The sequence below is a fragment of the Aulonocara sp. 'chitande type north' Nkhata Bay genome, linkage group LG23, assembly GCF_057382095.1.
Source record: "Aulonocara sp. 'chitande type north' Nkhata Bay isolate Kocher_YH1m ecotype deep benthic linkage group LG23, A_spYH_male_GT1.1, whole genome shotgun sequence".
Taxonomy (NCBI): Eukaryota; Metazoa; Chordata; class Actinopteri; order Cichliformes; family Cichlidae; genus Aulonocara; species Aulonocara sp. 'chitande type north' Nkhata Bay.
In genome coordinates, this window is record NC_141365.1 from 45,454,967 (window position 1) to 45,474,494 (window position 19,528).

General features: G+C 43.6%; 3 protein-coding genes across 3 annotated transcripts in view; all 3 read left to right on the forward strand.

Annotated features, from left to right (window-relative positions):
* LOC147302759 (NACHT, LRR and PYD domains-containing protein 12-like) overlaps positions 1–19,528 on the forward strand; it is a 154,278-nt gene that overhangs the window by 66,569 nt on the left and 68,181 nt on the right. The gene's annotated exons all lie outside the window — the stretch shown is intronic.
* LOC147302761 (NACHT, LRR and PYD domains-containing protein 12-like) overlaps positions 1–19,528 on the forward strand; it is a 116,789-nt gene that overhangs the window by 30,096 nt on the left and 67,165 nt on the right. The gene's annotated exons all lie outside the window — the stretch shown is intronic.
* LOC147302763 (dynein axonemal heavy chain 5-like) lies at positions 11,312–14,536 on the forward strand. The gene is made up of 5 exons (XM_086284509.1): positions 11,312–11,537; positions 11,902–12,002; positions 13,941–14,129; positions 14,197–14,268; positions 14,390–14,536. The coding sequence occupies exons 1-5, from the start codon at positions 11,312–11,314 to the stop codon at positions 14,534–14,536; spliced, it is 735 nt and encodes a 244-aa protein (XP_086140635.1).

Consider the following 19,528-nt stretch of genomic DNA (forward strand, 5'->3'; position numbering starts at 1 on the left):
TTAGATTTTTCACATACCTACTTGGTGTTGCTTATTGCGAGTAGCATCAGTCCCGAATCCCGTCAATCGTCATCCATCGAGGAGAAAAAACAGACGGCTAATCCACCGGCTCGATGACGAATTCTCACGCCTCGGGACTTTGCTGCAGGACCTCTATAAGTCCTGGCTGACGTCAGTCTGTCGGCGTGTCTCTTTTCCCCTCGGTGAATGTCGACTCCAGGGATCCGGCTCTCGAAGGACCAATTAATGATAGGTTTGTAGTTTGAACCTATCCACTGGAACGTTAAGGACAATCTGCTACGCAGCAAAAAGCAAGACACAAGGCACCAAAGTTCTCTGGTTTACTCATGCATGAGGGAGACCTGGCTGGAGCCAAGCGTCGTTCCACCACTTGACCACCATCAGACTCTCAGCCAGGCTCCCCATAGCACTCCTTTTATTGTGGTTACATGAATATGCATAGGGTCATTAACATATAGCATCTCACATAGGTATACATGTGAACAAAGAATACTGTGTGTGTGTGTGTGTGTGTGTGTGTGTGTGTGTGTGTGTGTGTGTGTGTGGTACTGCTGATCAAAGGGTCATATAACATCCTTGGTCAGGAAGAGGGTAGACCCCCCTTCACCCTAGATGGTTCACCCTAGATAACATGGTGAGGAAGTCCAGCAGTTCATCTAAACAAAAAGCACTTAGACTAGAACAGACGTAGCTACGTTAATCCTGCCATAAAACAATAAGAGAAGGTACGACCTCTCTCGTGCTCCCAGGATGTGGGTGTGCATTCTAGTGTGGAATACACACCAAGCCCCTGCAGCCTGCTAAAGATCACACATCCTATCACTACACAATTGATTATACACCTCTAAGAATATATGGTTAAATATTTCCTAATACAAATGACAATAATAAAATCTAAACCCATCAGAAAGCGAGAGTTAAAACACTGAACAGTGCCCACTGAGCTTCTTATGCTCTTCTCATGCTCAAAGAAGTTTAACAGGAAGGACGACTCGTCCATCAGGCGTCCAGCTGTCCGTGACCGTGTCCACAGCAGAGTGTGACCGAGGCTTCATGCTAACACGCACACATGAAGCTAATACCACCACGAGCAGCTGCTCAGTGGATTTGGAGGACAAATGTCTGCAGCTTCTCACAGGCAGTATGCAGAATGTGGATCTCCACAAAGACTGTGGAGAGCTCGTCCCACACTCTAAATCCAAACTTGTCTGCACAAAACTTCTCACACGTTCCCGTCACAAGTGTCTTCTAAGTGAAGCTACCAGGTTCAGGTCCAGCTTGTTTATCTGGAGCTGCAGTAGATGATCCATCCTCACAAAGCAACACAGCAGATATGCAAACACACAACACAACCAAAGGATTCTCTATGCATGTCTGTGGCTGATGCTGCTGGAACGAAGCTGTTTGAAACCTTGTTGTTCTGCACTTTGGGACCAGAAGAGGAAACTGAAGCTCTGTGCAGAGGGTCCAATGGAAGCAGCCAAGCGCTGTAAGTGTCTGCTGTACAGGGATGCTGGTTCAGCTGTGGCTCAGTTTCACAGTGTGACTCAATAAAAGCAGCAGGAAATCAAAGCTTGATGCTTTCATCAGTGTGGAAATAAGAAAGTTTCCTGTGACAGACGCTGGAGCTCTTTCACTCTCAGCTTCACAGTTTCAGCTTCAAACTTCTTCCAACATGTTTCTAACACGGCCACATTCCACCTTAATGGAGCTGATATCTTGTGCATCAGCACATTTTCTAAAGGCAGCGATCACATCTTTAGTTTTGGATGTTTAACTGCAGATTGTTTATGTGTTTATAGCACATTAATTACAGCAGCAGCGTTGACCACAGTGCTGTACAAGAATCCAAAATAACGATTAAAATAACTCCTAATATTAATATCACACATCAAATATCAAATAACTCTCATGCTGTATTAAAAGCCAGTGAATACAAATGTGTTTTAAGAGCAGATTTACAGAGACTGACAGCAGGAGCTGGGGCTGTTCGATAGAACGATGTATATATGATGACCATATGAAAACGTCTATCGTTTCATATCACGCTCTTTGTTTCCTGCTTATGTGTTTGTGTTTTCCAGATAAAGCTTTCAAAATAAATCTGAAGATCCTGTTGAGAGTTTTCAAAATAAACACAATACAGTACTGCGGTCGCTCGTTTATCGAGTTACGTTCTAAAAATAAGTCTCAGAATGAAGTAGCAGCTTTATGTTTTACAAGTATTATAGAAGTTTTAAGGCAGTTAAACCCTCACTGCACACTTTCTACACTTTTCTCAGACAGGCATGAACATTTTCACACTTTTCTCTCTTGTTTAAACAAAGTTCAAACCTTCATAGAAAAATAAGTTCATTATTAAAGAGTGAAAGCAAAGTGTTTCTGAAATGTGTCAAATCAGCCTTTGCTGGCATTAAATGAGCTTCTGTGTGAGGAGCACTCGTCCATGGCCTGGGCTCCTCGCTGTCAGGTAAAGTTTCATAAAGCTTTTGAGTTTTTCTGCAGATAATGTTGGTGTCCAGCACGATGTTCTTTTTCCTGCGGTCACTGAGCCACAAAGCCAAAGCTGACTCCATCCTTACGATGTTCTTGTTGTGGACAGTTACAACCTTTTTGCCTCCTTGTTGAAACTATGATGGTCAGCATCTTCCTCTGCCTTTGGCTGCTACCACAGGTGCAAAACGTCTCGTCATCATTGTTGTTTGTTGGGGACAAAACGTACAAACATACAGTGCAGCACTGCAGAGTCACACTGCTGTAAATTTGAACACATTCTGTACTGTACAGGAGACACGGCACGAGATTGGCTGACAATGGTCTACAGCCAATCAGGACGCAGAACACAATGCGCTGTAAAAAACAAAAACATGCAAAATTGCACAAAAAAGATCAGCGAAACAGCGAGGCCGCCAAAGGTGAACTGTGTTACAGCGAGGGACCAGCGTATATGTGGTTGTTGGGACGATAAATGTCTTTGAGCTTGTGTCAGAAGACGAGCTGCAGCTTTCTGGACCAGCTACAGTCTTGCCAGGCAGGTCCCACTAACTCCAACATATAAGGAGTTACAATAATCCAGCTGGGACGTCATGAAAACGTGGATCGCCCGTTCAAGGTTTTTAAAAGATAGAAATGATCTCACCTTAGATAAAAGCCTCAGTTTGAAGAAAGACCGCTGTACAACTGAGCTCAGCTGTTTTTCAAATTGCCGTCAAATATAAGCCCCAAATGTAATAATGCGATTTAATAAAAGAGCTGAACCAGTCTAATAGAGCGCCCTTGATGCCGCCATGCTCCAATGGTGAGGTCAAGATGCTGTGGTCAAGGCAGCGGTCAGATCCAAAAGCACAGCGGAGTCTCCTGATCAGTGGCTGATAAAAGATCATTAAGAACTTTTCAAAGTGCAGTTTCAGTGCTGTGAAGAGCTTAAAAACCAGACTGAAACCTTTACAACAGATTGCAGCTGAACAAATATAATCTTTTACAAAATCTTCGGCAGGAAGGGAAGCTTTGAAATAGGCCTGAAGTTTGAGCGGACAGAGGATCCAGATCAGGTTTTTAGTACAGGCTGTACAACAGCATGTTTCAAACAGGCTGTACAACACCTGAACTAAGACTGCTGTTAAAAATCGCTAAGATGTCGGAACCGACAACCTTTAAAATCTTTTTAAACACGTGTTGGAACAACTTCATTTGGACAAGATGATGTCTTTATAGCATCACATCGTTCCTCCACCTGATCAAACCACACAGGCTCAAACTGATCAAAAACAGCTGAGCAGGTGAATATTTTAGCCCCGGTGCGATCTCGGGCGAGAGTATCGATGATGGCCAAAGGGCAGCGTCCAGCTCTACGGCCGCTGAAGAGCAGACTCAACAGACGCGCGTGATGTGGATCCTACTGCTCTAAAACTGGAGCTTCTTCAATCCATTAAAGAGGACATTAGTACGCTGTTAAAAGAAGAAGTCAGAAATGCATTGAAAGAAGATTTTGACAATATAAGGGCTGACGTGCAAGGACTGAGAAATGAGATCGCTAACAGCATGGCGGCGACGTGCGGCGAAGTTGATGGAGTAAAGGTTAGAGTGAAAGAAGCTGAGGATGGGCTGTCAATGTGGAGCGATGAGGTGACCACCCTGCAGTCTACAGTAGAGAGTATGAAGGAGGAGCTGTCTGACCTGAAGGATAAATGTGATGAAGGCAGGAAGCGGAGAGCTAACATCCACATCATAGGGATCCCAGAGGGCCTGGACTCGAGCTCCTCCACGGCCGTATCCGTGCTACTACGTGAAGTGCTGGGTATGGATAAAGACGTTATTGTCGACCGCTCACACAGGAGCCCTATCCTGAGAAAGCCAGCTGGTAACCCGCACGCCGTCATAGCCGAGCGTCACTACTACCAGGATTGTGTGGCTACGCCGTGCCAGGGCCCAAGCCCCGCTTGAGTTTAACGGACAACCTATTGCAATATTACGACTGGGCGATATGACCCAAAGTTCATATCTCGATATTCTTTAGCTGGATGGCGATATACGATATATATCTCGATATTTTTAAAGCCAGAAAGTTCGAACAAAAAGAGAGTTCTTAGTCAAAGCTGTGTCCCAAATCTCACACAGGCACATTTATTAACATACAGCGTAGATGTACATGAAACAATTACTCAGAAATAAATGATCAGCATTTATTAAATAATAATGCTCCATAAATAAAAGAAAACAAGGTTGTGTTTGTGCATAACAAAAAGCTCACAATCGTGCAGTCAAAATGTAAACAGACGCTGAGCATAATAACAAGCAGCTGCTCTGTTCCCAGGTTCTACTGCGTGACTGACAGCCTGGAATTTGAAACCCTCTTTGTAACCGTGTCTCTTACAGGTGCCATTTATGGTCCTTATACACACTCAATACAGTAATATTACGTTGAAGCAGAGTACGTATCACTCCGCGAGGCTCCTCGTAGCTGTAATGCTCCAACAATCCATCAAGCGGTGCGACCTCGTAGCTGAGCAAAGTCGTACCAAAACATCTTTTGAAAGGTTTCTGAGCGCCGTGTAGCACATAAAATCGGTTCGAGGTCAGTAAGCACAACCAGAATTCATCCATAAGGCGCACTGTCGATTTATGAGAAAATTACAGGATTTTAAGTGCAGAAAATATAGTTTATGGTTTTCCTTTGATCTTAGCAAATATCTACGCCTCTAATTGGGACGATCACAGATTTTTCACTAATGTCTTTGCGCGGCTCCCCAATATGTCATCACACAATATCATCTTTGAGGGAGACCTAAACTGCTCATTATCTGCTATGGACCACAGTTCACACAAAAGTACACTTAGTCCAAACTCAGCATGCGTCATTCAGAGCTTTCTTGATAATTATGGGCTGGCTGATGTATGGAGATTTCATAATCCTGCTTCACATCAATACTCTTTTTTTCTAATGTCCATAAAACATATATTTGTATAGAAAAACGTCTCCCTTTAGTTACAGAATGTGATTATAAGACTCTGGTGATTTCTCCTCTTGTTTTTTCAATGTGTATTCCTGATGCCTGCTCCAACTATCAGCCATGGAGATTCAACTCCAGAGATGTCATCATCAGTCATTTGGGAATCTCTAAAAGCATCTGAGAGGCCAAATAATTTCATTTTGTGCCAAACAAAGTGCAACACTGAAAGAACATCATCCATAAATATTGAGTAAGAACTGGACTCTCATACAGCGAGACTCGAATGCCTTTAAACATCAGCTTATCCTGCTGATCCAAGTCCAACACTGAGTTTGTAAAAACATGTTTGTCAATCATTTTGTTTGGTTTCTGAGGAAAAAGATTCAATAAGTTGCTGCTAATACACAACATTTCATCATATTTCCTCATAACCCTCTTTTGTCTGACCATTTGATCCCATTTGAATTTGCAATAAAGGATCCACAGAGTTTGGTGACAATAATGACAGTAGATGTTTGTGTGAAAGTGCTGGAAGCAAATGAGTGTGTGATGTTCTTTCAGTGTTGCACTTTGTAGACGCTCCCTGAGCACTGGTCTCACAGCCAGCTGCACATAGAGACCAGTGTTGTTAGTCCAGGTCAGAAGATGACTTGTTGGAATGAAAATGAGCTTGTAGTTTGTCTGCTTTAATAATGTGACTGGAAAAAGGTGTTGGACTTCAAATATGTCCATTTCTGTCACACTTCACCTTTAAAAGTGAAGCCATGTGGTTCCTGGAAGGAAAAACACGACTTTTTCAAGTCTTTGTCCTGTTTTTATGAGAAATGTACGACTTTAATGTGAAACATTCAGAGTTTTTTCTCTTGTTGTGTTTGTTTGAAGCTGCTTCCTGTTGGCTTCAGCTGTTTGGAGTTTCCATTTTCTAAACTTCTACATTCTGAACCTTCTTCAGCTCTGAACAGATGATGAAACACTGAATGATTTCAAGCACTTTGTCTAATAAACTTACATCTTTCATTCTTTATACAGATTGAAGGACTGTGATTTGTCAGAGATCAGCTGTGATTATCTGGCAGCAGCACTGAAGTCCAACCCCTCCCATCTGAGAAATCTGGACCTGAGTAATGACTACTACTGGTTATCAACTAACAAAAACAAGCTGCAGGATCCAGGAGTGAAGCATCTGTGTGGTTTCCTGGAGAGTCCAGGATGTAAACTTGAAACTCTGGGGTCAGTCAGCATGTTTTAGTTGTGCTGAGATGAATATGATGTGAAAGTTGTGCTGACACTAAACTGCAGACATCAGGCTGATATTATACTGATCCACACTGAGGATCTTCATGGTAAAGTCTGTTTTCTTCTTCTCTGGTTTAGTCCATTGACTGCAGCAGAACAATGTTCACATTTCAAACCTTCAAAGAAGAAGAAAAATCCTCCACTGGAAAATTCACTGTGAAACTCTCAAACTCTTCGTTCCACCTTAAAGTCTGTCTGACACTGAAATCCAAAGCAAAATGTGCGTTTGCTTTACAGACAGCAGTCCAACACAAACATACACACATCATCCAAAACACAGTCCAACATCCAAATCTCCTCCACTGCCAGCATGAATGATGGGAAAGAGAAGGAGGAACACTCTGACATTCAGGGTTAGAATGAGTTTCATCAAGCAGACTGTGAAGATCAAAGCTGCATTAGAAAGCTTACATGAATGAATGAGTGGACAGAAGTGGACAGAGATCATCTGAAGCACTTCAAAGGCTTTAAATCAGCACATTTCTCTTTATTCTTTATCAACTCTGTTAGTTTCTCTCAGTTTTCTGTGGAATGAAGCTAACAGCAGGCTAATAAGATGCTGACCAATAGGTTTCTATTAAAGGTTGTAATTTGTATATGAAAAAGTGCTTTGGCTCAGCAGGGATCAGCTTACAGGTAGAATACAGCTGCTAGATGGGATTAGCATGTCATAGCTATCTACCAAACTGCTAACTGGGGGATTTCAGGCCATCTATGGATCATTTTTGCTAACTGTTTATTCAGCTTAGGCTCACAGGGCTGCAGCCTGTGCCCTAGCTGTCATAGGGCAAGAGGCGTGGTCCACCTGCACAGGTGAGCAGTCCATCACAGGGCCAACAGAGAGCGACAGAGAAGCACTCCCTCACATCCACACCTACAGCCAATGTAGAAGCACCAATGAACCTAAGCAGCATTTCATTGGACTGTGGGAGAACATCCAACCTCCACAGGAAGGCCCAGCTGACCAACAAGCTTCAACCTACAACCTTCTTGCTCTAAGGCACTAGTGCTAACCACTTTTGCCCATTTCAGCCCAAACCCTGCATCTTCCTGTTTCTGACTCCAGGCCAGCTCCACTAACACTTTCTCATCAGACACTGCCACCTAGTGGAGGAAGTCTTAGTTCCATTTGAAGCTTCAGATTACAGTTAGTTCCTTTACAAAGAGGTGGAGGTGGTGGGGCCACAGCACCATCATCACTGAGTGCCATAGGACACTTAACCTTTGTTTCCATATGCTGGGAACTTCCTGTTGTTCCAAGGAGGACTGGAAAATGTGTGAAAATCTCCCAGTCAGTTCCTCACAGCACACTTCAATCATTTCCCTCCCACAGCATCAGGACCAGGGCTTTTTCTCTCTTTGGTCCCACTAAGAGATTTCCACACAAACACCTCATCAGTGGGACTCTCAGAGCTACCAGCCCTTTGCTACAATCACAAAGCTCTTCATTGAAATCAATGATATCAAAGCTGGAATCAAATGAGTCCAAGTCTTCTGCTGATTCAGCATCACATTCATCTTTGCTCCTTGTCCTGCATCCCCACCATGGACTTCATTCCTTTCCAAGCCAGCCTTGAGTGTCCTTTATTCAGCTCATCCTCTGCTTTACTTTTACACCTGATTTTAGCTGCTTTATCTCTCTTTCAACAGGTTTCTGTGCCTCAATCTTTTTCTTCTCTCCCTCATAACAAGACAGCTTCTTCTGCCTGAGAACATGTTGGAGTGATTTACTAATCCAGGGCTGCTTATTGGGGAAAATACTTCCTGTTTCCAAAGTAATCCCCATTTTTCCCAGAAAGAAATGTCAGTAGAAATCGATGATCTAAGTGAGAACATGAGCCTTTAAAAAGTCCCAGTGGGTGCAGTCAAAGCAGTCCCTCAGTCCCAGTATAGAGTCTTTGGTCCAGACTGGAACAGCTGTGTGCCCAGTTTGAGCTCTCTTCAGTGCTGTGACCTGACAGAGCCAGAGGGGCCATCACATCACATTTAGAAGCTCCCCTGATGGAGCCACAACACATGTCCAATACTTAGTCTGTCTTGTTGGACCAACTGGAAGAAATGATTCAAGGACTTAGTCACAGAACAGAGATTCAAATCTCCAAAATCCAACTGGCTGCATCAGGACATATAGTCTGAAACTCTGCACAGTTTCCTGTTTGAAGCTGCTTCCTGTTGGCTTCAGCTGTTTGGAGTTTCCATTTTCTAAACTTCTACATTCTGAACCTTCTTCAGCTCTGAACAGATGATGAAACACTGAATGATTTCAAGCACTTTGTCTAATAAACTTACATCTTTCATTCTTTATACAGATTGAAGAGATGTGGTTTGTCAGAAATCAGCTGTGATTATCTGGCAGCAGCACTGAAGTCCAACCCCTCCCATCTGAGAGAGCTGGACCTGTATGGAAACAACCTGAAGGATCCAGATGTGAAGCTGCTGTCTGATCTTCAGCAGAGTCCAGACTACAGACTGGAGACTCTGAGGTCAGTAGAGTGATGGAGTGAGTGGGTGGTGCTGTCAGCAGTATTGTACTAAACACAGTCAGTATGAAACAAAGATCCAGTGTTTCCTGTAAAGCTGCAGCTTCTCAGTGAAGCTGTGAGAGGAGAACGGTGACAGGCTTCAGGATTGGACACAAACACTTCCTGTTTCTCACCTTTATGGTCACCATAGTAACGGCTGACACGCTCTGATCAAACACTGTCAACAGCCAATCAGCTCTCTGAACAAAGCAGCACGCAGACCAATGACTGCATTGATTTCCAAGTTTAAAGCAGTGAAGAACACAGTCTGTAGGTGAGGAAGAATTTAGTGAGAGCAGATGTTTGGATGGAATTCCTCCAGTTAACAGCTGGAACCGTCCATCTGGATTGTTGGGCTTGTTGTTGGGGTTCCTACAGAGCTCAGAGTGGACACACCAAGGTTCTTCTAATGAATGAAAGTCCAAACTCAAACTAGGAGGGAAAAACATTTTCAGCAACTTCAATAAAAATCCAAAGATTAGAAAAAGTGAAGCAACAATGAGTCCTAGTACAGTCCCAGCACTGACGTCCCTGCTGCTCTTTATACTGGATGTGCTGCATCACTGACTGACAGCTGATGAAGAGTCTCTGGAAACACTCGTTTATCTCCTCTGCTCTTCCTCCTTCTCTCTGCAGGTGGAGGTGATGATGGTAAACAGGACGGTGTGTGTGCTGAGAGAGGAGCAGCTGTGTCCTGATGATCCAGAGAGGTTGAAGCAGCAGCAGCTTGTGTGTAGAGACGCTCTGACTGGGCCATGTTACTGGGAGGTGGAGAGGAGAGCTTCATCCAGCAGTGACTGACAGAGGAATGAAGTGCAGATGACTGTCAGTGCTGCAGAGTGAACTGCTCTGAGAACAGCTCCACTGTCAGACACAATGTAGAGTCCAGCATCAGCCCTGTGTGTCCCTCTGGATCTGACAGAGGATCATCAGTGTATCTGGACTGCTCTGCTGCTGCTCTGTCCTTCTACAGTCTCTGCACAGTCTCTGTCTCACTCTGGAAAGATTTTACAACTTGTTGTAATTACAGAACGTTAATATAATATTCAAACATGTGATCTTCTCTTTATTTCTGAATCTTTACCAAATAAAGAAAAACCAAACTAACAAACAGAAGCTGTCGTGTCCTTTTTCACCACATCTGTGAATCTTTTCTGTGTTTTTCCTCTTTTCCTCCTTCCTGCAGCTCCATCTTCATCATTCTGTGTCCAGTATATGTGAACACGTCCAAAGCATCTGAGCCTCATGTTACCCGTTTGTGTGAGTTACGCCTGTCGTTGTGTTGTGGTGTATAAATAAGGGGCAGGAGACAGCGCTGGATCTCTGAGTTCTTTACTCTCAATTTCTGCAACATCTGCAATATCTAGAAATGCAAACCTGTGAGCTGTGTGTGTTGTGCGTCTGCTCGGCCACCTCTCCTCCGGCCGTGCTGGAAGCAGCTGTGCGTTTGACAGTTTTATCGACTCGACAATAATCGAACAAATTAAATGTTCAAAAATATCAACTTAAGCACTTCAAAGTCAACAAAAAGCTTAAAACAATGAAATAATATTTCACTGACAAAACAACAGCTCATAAGAACGATACACAAAATAATACAGAAACAAACAAATAAAAGTTATTAACCAGGATCCATGTTTTTGTCACAAACACTGAATCAGCTGATTCACTCTTTATGTTTCTGAGTTTGTTTTGTGATTATAGTTCTGGTTTCTGTTTCTGTGTCTTCACTGTGTCCCACGTCTCCTTACTTTGGACTGTCTGTCCTGTCACTGAAGGTGTCTGCCCAACAAGGACGTGGTGCTGAATGCATCCAGACCCCTGCTGACTGTCTTTGCAGCTTCAGTCAAAGGTACAGTGTCCACTGTGACCCTGAGAGCAGGACACAGCCAGAGGTGAGTCAGCAGTTACAAACTAAATGCTGCTGACATGAATCAAACTGCTGGATAACCCACTGCTCATGAAAATGGCACCTTTCTGTTGCTTTTTGAGATTACTGAGAATATTTGAATTGTGACTCAGATGGCAGATCCAGGCTCTCAGCCTCCAGCTGAAACTTCCAGTCCTCCCCCAGCCAGAAGCTCTGATGCTGGGCTGAGAGACTTTGATCCTTCCCTGGATCCAGAAATCCAGGAGGGAGAAGGAGAACAGGACCTCCTTCCTGATCTGGAGAGGCCTGAGGGAAAGAAAGATGGAGCAGACAGAGCTTTGAACAAATCCAAACCTCCTGAGCTTCACCTCCACAAAGGTGCAGACACTGATGCACAGATTCACATGTGACACCTGCAGCGTCCAGCTTGTGCCGCTGACATTATCTCCACTCTGATACAAGCCTCATTCACTCGCTCACACACGTTCATACAATCACCTTTTCCTCACAGTCACACACATGAATGTAATGAGGGGAACTCGGGGTTCACTGTCATTCCTCAGGATCCTTTGATATGCAGACTGGAGGCTCTGTGGATGAAACACCGACTGTCTGAAGCACTCTGAAGTGTTCATGATGGACTTCATCCTGATTAACACTACAATACTTGTTAGAGGCCTTTTATATGTAATAATATTCTTTTCCATTAAAGCTCTGAACATTCTCACTCTTTCTTGACCAGGTGTGACAGGTGAAGGACACCGGCGAATAGGAGGACAGAAGCTGAGAGCCATTAGTCACATGACTTCAGCTGCTGCTGCCTCACCAACCACTGGCCCCTCGGTGAGTCTAGAGTTACAGCAGTGACCACAGGAAGTGCACACGTGTGATCTAAAGCTACATGTGGGCCTGTGACCATCAGTCTTCTCACTGTGGTAGACGGGTTTGTGAGTCCCTGTGATGCTGGGAGTGTCCAGGACAGTCGCTCCTGATCGGGTCTCTCATGGAAAGCTGGTCCCAGGAATTCCTGGAAAATTCCTCCACAAAAGAGAACTGGGAACATAAGTGCAGAGTGACAGAGGTGCTCAGCAACCCTGCTGTTATATGGGAATAGAACCAGAATAGTCGGCAACCACTTGAGTTAAGTTAGCCAAAGAGATGCGACTCAGACTGACTTCATCATGTTGGCAACGTGTCTGCATTGATAAACTCCAGTTATTGACAAATCAGAGAATAATTCCAGTCGTTCAGAGACAGATTGTGATTGTTTGGAGGATGTAATCGTTTCCCTTCAGGGAGCGTGTTGGACGCTCAGTGTCCGGGTGATTAGCTGATGCAACTACTTAGAATCAGTTTGTGAATATGAAGAAAATCAGTGCAGTCACTGGACAAACTCTGATTCTTCCTAGTTTCACTCTTGTTTCAGTCCAGTGTGACTGAGGTGGTAAAAAATGATCTGACTTTTAGCCACACAGCTGTCTGCTAGAGAAAAAGCCTTTGTGCACAACTTTCTTAAAGGCAAACGGCACCATGTTCACTGCAGCTGCAGCAAACGCAGCAAAGAGTGAAAGTTGGACTGAGAATGTTGTGACTGTTTCATGAGAAAGAGCAGGAAAACAAGCATCACACACCCAGACACAGTGCTGGGATTAGAATTAGACTTTAGAGCCAAATGTAGGACAAAAGCTTTAATATGAAAGAGGAAAACCCAACAACAGCCAGAGCATGAAGCTCAAATCTATACCAATCACCAAGAAAGCTGACAGGCCTGTGACACGTCAGAGACGCCGTTCAAATCATAAAGAAGTTGGTTTATTGACAAAATGTAAAAAACCAAAAGAATCAAGTCAACCTTCAGTTTCGAGCGAGTAGACCAATCAGGCACAGCAGCAGCTCTAGAATAAGCAACAATTTGATGTATTACAAACAACCTTTCATATACACACATACATATGGCTCATATGCTGTTTAAAAAGGGCTCAAAGACCCAACAGATTACACAAAGTACAAAAACACTTTCATTCAGACAACAGTCAGCTGTGCACGAGACAGAGAGCCGACTACAGTTAGTAACATGGACTCACTTTGTTTCAGACACGACACAAAGTAACACAAAGCCACAAAGAGCAGAAACATCAAAGAGGAGGCAGAGCAGCAGCAACTCTCCATGAGCTGTGAGGCTAACAGCCACCCACACTTCCTGTGATGCATAATGAAAACAACATTAACCTGAAGGATGATAACAACAGAAAGAAGTCTAAGCTAACGTTACACAGCGCTCACACAGCGCTGACTGTACAGGCCTCACACAGCTACGACCTGCATCCACAACACCTGATTCTACTGAACACAAACAAGTTAATGATATATGAGCAATCCAGGGAAGGCTTCCAGGAAGGTGAGGATCCAAAGACAGCTCTACAACAGCATCAGTCAGCAACAATGTTACTAATCACTGACTCTTTCATCCTTTTATACTCAATCAAAAAGTGCTGTGTTCACATTTGTTTCTGCTGAAATCCAGAGACTGAAAATGCGTCTTTTTAAAGTTTGAATAAACTGACTGAACTTGTCACGAGTCCAACCGTGAGGAACACTTCCCCCCATGACACATCACAGGACAACATCTCAGTGGAGGGGGGACAGTAGCTCAGTTTAGGCAGTCACACTCAGAATCGATGCCTCCAGTCAGGGTCAAACGTGGTCCTCAGAAACCTGCAGATGTTTGGGCCAAGCTCTCACTGGTCTCTGCGTCTGTAGACTGAGCTGATGTTTCTCCAGGTGTCTGGTAAAAGGACGATGCTGCTGTCCAATGAGGCGAGGAGAGAAGTAGCCAAACAGGCGAGAGCCGTGAAGGAGGAACGGCGGGCAGCTCTGGATGCCCGACATAAATACCTGATGAGCAGGCTGGCCGACGCCGGCAGCCTGGAGGAGGCGGCGGTGGAAGACGCCATCGTCTCTGATGACAGAGTAAGTTCAGAGACGTGATCCTTCCTCAGAGTTGAACCTTTGAGTCATTAATGTCTGATTCTTCCAGTTCAGTCTGATCCATGAATTCTTTGCTGCAAACGGATCCAAGAAGCTGATTTTCTTCTATCAGGATGTCAAACAGATAACTTTGATCACATTTCAATGACTGACACATGAAGGTCTAACCGCTCTTCATAATCTGCTGTCCTGTTTGTTGCAGCGTACTTTGTATTCATATCTTTTAATATCTGCCTTTCTCCCAGAGTCTGTCCTCCCGTCAGTCTTCCTTTGTGGACGCATCAAACTCAGCTGTGGCTCAGAGGAAACTCTTCCTCACTACGGGGAACTCTGAGGTTGGCTTCAGCTTTTTATGTTTAGTTCATGTGAGAATCACAGAAAAATGCTGATATGAGTGGAAGCTTCTGCTGGGAAATTGGCAAAGAGCAGATTATTGAACAGCGAGGCAGACAGTTCGTTTCAGTGATGCCAGTTTATTAGAAACGAGGACTGTGGGGCTGCTGGAAGTCAGGACGGCCGTTCTCTGGATAAACCTGACAGCTGAGGTGGAGAGCAGGATTTATCCACAGACGGCTTCTTCCAAGCAAATGTCCTGAACACACCTGAGCTGAGGGTTACACAGTGTGTCCTGTGTGATCTCTGCTTTATGGTGGTTGAATCTCACAAATGTGACCATCAGACCTGACGACTTATTTGTGATGTTTTCATTAAAAATATCCTGGGTGAGGTGTTTGGGGCCTGTCCCATGAGGAGGAGTCTCCAGGGCAGACCCAGGACACACTAGAGAGGTTATATCTCTCAGCAGGCCTGGGAATGCCTCAGTATTGTCCTGGATATGCTGGAGGAAGTGGTTGTTTAGGGAGGTCTGGGATTCTCTGCTTAGACTGCTGCACCTGTGACCCGGGACCAGATAAACAGGAAATGGATGTTTGAAATTCAAAGAAATCCTCTTTTAATAATGAGGAAAAAAGACAGCAGGAGATCCATCGCAACTAACAAAACACTTCAAACACATCAATGCATCAACTTTAATCAACTTCATTTGGTTCAAATGAAGGAATCTAACAAAGCACTCACTAAAATGAAACACCAGTTAGTTTCCCGAGCTCAACAGGTCGAACACCTGAGTTTGGTTTGCGGTGCAGTTTTTATTTCTTCTAGATAACTTGGGTTATTTGCACAGGAAGGTTTTTTAAATGTATTTCTTAAGTACGATCTTATATGGGGGTTGATTTTATAGCATAACAGAATAATGTAATAACTCTAATAGAGTATAAAACATTTGCAGAATGAAGTACAAGGTGAAGAAAAGTCAGAACGTCCCTGTTTGAAAATACAGTCTCAGAAGGTCAGAGATGGACAAATTCAGCTACAGAAACATGTGGCCATTTTTTTTAAAGCCATAGAGCATATTACAGACGACACAAAGAGCAAACACTGTAAACTTCTAACCACAGACCTCACACAGCTCACACACGTCAGAGTGAAGCTGTCATTTCCTGAAGCTTCCACACAAGAGAACTGGCAACAAGGTGGAGTCCTCATGGATCACTAGCAGAGAAATGTGGGTGGGTGCCAGACCACATGGACTCGACTCACTTTATTTCATACAAAGGAGCAGACTAATGCTGTCATCCTTAAAGACTAACTAGAAACAAGCAGTGCGCTCGCATCGACTCGACTTGTTTTGCAAGTTTGAAGTGAGATGGTACTTTGGAGTCAGCCTCCCGAGATGATGGCTGGTTTTTGAAAAAAAATCTCATATTTATACAATGAGCAGCAGACTTTCCTGACTTGCAGAGGTCAACGTCCTCCTCAGTCATGCGCCATGAGTGGCACAGATACTATTCATCAAATAACTAACATGGCCTTGATTGTTACTCCAGAGACTTATCTGCGATGTAGCTTTATAGCATTTTCATTAGCAATCGTATGATTTGTGTTACAATGACCTTTGTGGACGGGCCCGGACCCCCAGGCCTCGTCCGTGACGCCGACGGTGAGCGCAACGTTTTTGTTTTCTTGCGCTTAAAATAACCTGATCAGCGTTCTGCGGACGGTTTGTTTACATTTCTCACATCTGTGATTGTTCACCCGGGTTGGACACGAGCAGAGAGGGCTTTCAAGATGAAAAAGCCAACGTGAAACTTTAACGGACGACAAAGTTTTTCAATCAAATCTCCGTCACACCCTTCCTTGACCTCATCACGTTATCCACCTTAGTCAAGGAACAGTGGTTCGGGAAAATATGCATTTGTTTTTTGGACCAGTTTAAAACGTATCTCAACTAGTGATGTGCGGATCGATACTGAAATATCGATTCCTCCGATACCCGTCATTGTGTCCGGCCCCTTGGCGTGCACACTCACAACAATGGCTGAGCGTAAACAGAGTCATGTGCAGACGTATTTTATCTCCACGAACAGCTGAGACGTGGTTTGCCATACATGTGGCAAGAATGTGAGGTGTTGTGGTAACACCGGTGACCTGGTCAAACACCTCAGAGTGAATCATATCACAGAATATGACGAGCGTATGTTGAGGCGAACTGAAGAGGAGGAGAGGGAGAGGTGCTGCCAGGGCGAGACAGACGTCTCTCACGGAGTCCTTTAATGCTGCAGGCAGGCAACAAATAGCCACAACTTCAGGTTTTTCATTTCTATATGATAATTCTGCATCATTAAGTGATAAGAACAAGTAATCTGATGTCCTGTGATCATTATGACGCTATAATTTGAGATAAAATAAAAGATAGAGTAAAAAAAATACGTTTTTGTTCAGAGTATCGGTATCAGATCAGTATCGTCGATACCACCCTGAATTTTACTTGGTATCGGATCGGAAAGGAAATCAGTGGAAATCAAATCCTGCTTCTACAGGTGTCCAGTTCATTCACTCTGACCCCTCCAGATAAGCGTTGCCAGTTCTCACTGTGCTGTAGATCACATTTTCTTGTGTTTGGGGTTATAACGGTTACTTTTGAGGTCTGTGTTATAAAGCAAGTTAATCCTGAATTTAACTGGAGAAGACAAATTCCCACTGCGTGGTGTAGTGCACAGCCAGGCATTCTTTACATTAGTTCGTTTGACAAAACCAAAAAGCCGAAAGTATTTACTTGGAGTTTGGTTTGATGAAATAAGTGCCAGAATCAGTGAATACAAATGATTCCAATGACATGAAAACTGGTGGAAGGACAAATCCCTCAAGAAAAGCACGACTAGCACATTAAGTTTTTTTGTAATCATCATCATCTCTAACACCATGCGCACAACAGTGATTTTGTTACAGAACACTAAGATAGTAAAATCTGGGAAATGATGATATTTCTTTCCAAAACTTCCTGTCTGGAAGACATTAAAGCTGCTGTGCCACCTGCAGCTTCTTTCAATCTATGTTATGTGAATATATCTTTTTTTTTGGGTTTGAACATCCATTCAAACTCACTCTCTGCCTAGCAAGTCTCATTCCCTCATTTCCTTGGGGTCCAGCTTCACATACGTGGCACTGAGCCTTTTCCTTTGTCACCTCTTTCTGCTACATGCCTAGCCTCCCAGTTTCTTGGTCTATTTTCTTCATTTCGCTAACTACACTTCTTTTTCTTTGTAAATCTCTTCCTTCAAATACTTTCAAAATCACTTTTCTTTTTTCCCTTTCTTCTGTGCAGAGAAGACGTCAAACCCCTTCTTGGCAGTTTATCTCAATAAAGCTGTACTATCCCAGCCATCTGGTAAGTCTTCCCTACTACCCAGAGCCTGTTTATACTCCTGCATGTCTCTGCCTTCACTCACTTCCTCTTCTTGATGTCCAAACTCATCCTTCAAACTACCATTTGATGCTGCATAGCTGCATTCTCCCTGACACCTCCTTGTCTCCTGTCTTTTTGATTTCACCTTCTGCATAATATTTAGTTGCCCTGTGTGCAGCTTCCTCCACTTTCATATATTTCTACAAGTTCCTCCCTGTTCTTGAAGTATGTGTGCACCACGGCCATTTCCACTTGGAAAATCTGCCCCACATCTGTCTTTCTAGATTTCTCTCCTAAACACCACACCTACCCAACACCTCATAACCTCTGTTCCCTTCACCTAAATGTCCATTGAAGTCTGTGTCAATCACCACTGTAGTATGTGGTCTCTTGCACACAAAATGTGTCTACCCTCCACCTCCATAATATGAGTCCGCCAGCCCTCCCATTGCCAGTCATAGTCCATAACAAGTCAAAAACATAAACAGCTCGAACGTATTATTTATTTAAAAGAGAGAGAGAGAGAGAGAGCTCAGTTGTCCTTGCTCTAGCATCAAGAGTCAGTGACTGGCTGTTCACTGCAGGCTCAGCAGTCCAATGGCCGATCAGCAACAAAACAAATAAAAAAATAAGACACGTTCTTGATTATGACAACAAACCACATCCAAGAAAATATGACAGCAACACTTTAAGTTTTGTGTGCATTCATCATGTGCAACTCTGCAGAAAGTCTCATGTCAAGGATGTGTGGACAGGGGGGCTATTAAAAAGTTCCAGTATACAGAATAGAAAACCATCAAATGAATGAAATAAAATCTGTTGTCACAGTGGTTTTTGAAGGAACAATTACTTCACAGATGGACAGCCTCATTATATTTGAGTTAAACCTGATGATACACACTTCACGTCACCCTAGTTACATGTTTTTATTTGCCATGTGTATGTTATCCAAGGGAGGAAAAAAATGAAAAAGAAAACTTTTGATGTGTCCAGACATTTCTTCACATCAGCTGCCAGCAACCAGTTTCAGCATGTACAACTGTTGCAGTAAGTGTGCTCATGCAGACCAACTATGCTGGTCCACTGTTCTTAATGGTGCTGCATGTTGAGAAAGAAGTGAAACAAATGTTTTGTTTAACAAGTCCACTAGTGTTAGAATAACTTGGCATTTCCAATCTGTTTCTGCTGTAGTTCAATGAAAGGTTTCAGTTACTTAAGTTTGAGAAAAACCAAAAAAAACGTTGGTCAGCTTCCCTCAGGGTCACTCCACGGTTGATGACATGGTCCACTATTGTAGCTCTGATGTCATCAGCAATTCTATTTCTTACTCTTCTTACCCGTCCTCTCCCCCCTCCTCGTCCTCCTCTTGCTCCTCCTTGTCCTTGTCGTCCTCTTCATCCTACTTCTTCACCTCCACGTCCTCTTCCTCGGCCTCCTCTCACTCTTCCTGCTCCCTCCATTGTACTCCACACACAGAGCTTACCTGTATCATAGTGCTTAGGCTGATTGCAAAGTGAACTAATTATCTAAAAAAGCTTTCACATGTGGCAGTGTGCCAGACAGTTGACAAAATAGTGTAAATAATGGCCATAAATGTGTATAGTTTTGCTAGGAGTGCGTTGATCATTTGGAAATT

Excerpts from the sequence above, each read along its gene's own strand:
- LOC147302763 (XM_086284509.1), top strand. The coding sequence starts at position 11,312 with ATGGCAGATCCAGGCTCTCAGCCTCCAGCTGAAACTTCCAGTCCTCCC. Across the intron at positions 14,130-14,196 it reads CCATCGTCTCTGATGACAGA|TTCAGTCTGATCCATGAATT; the intron begins GTAAGTTCAGAG and ends TGATTCTTCCAG. Across the intron at positions 14,269-14,389 it reads TCTTCTATCAGGATGTCAAA|CAGAGTCTGTCCTCCCGTCA; the intron begins CAGATAACTTTG and ends CTGCCTTTCTCC.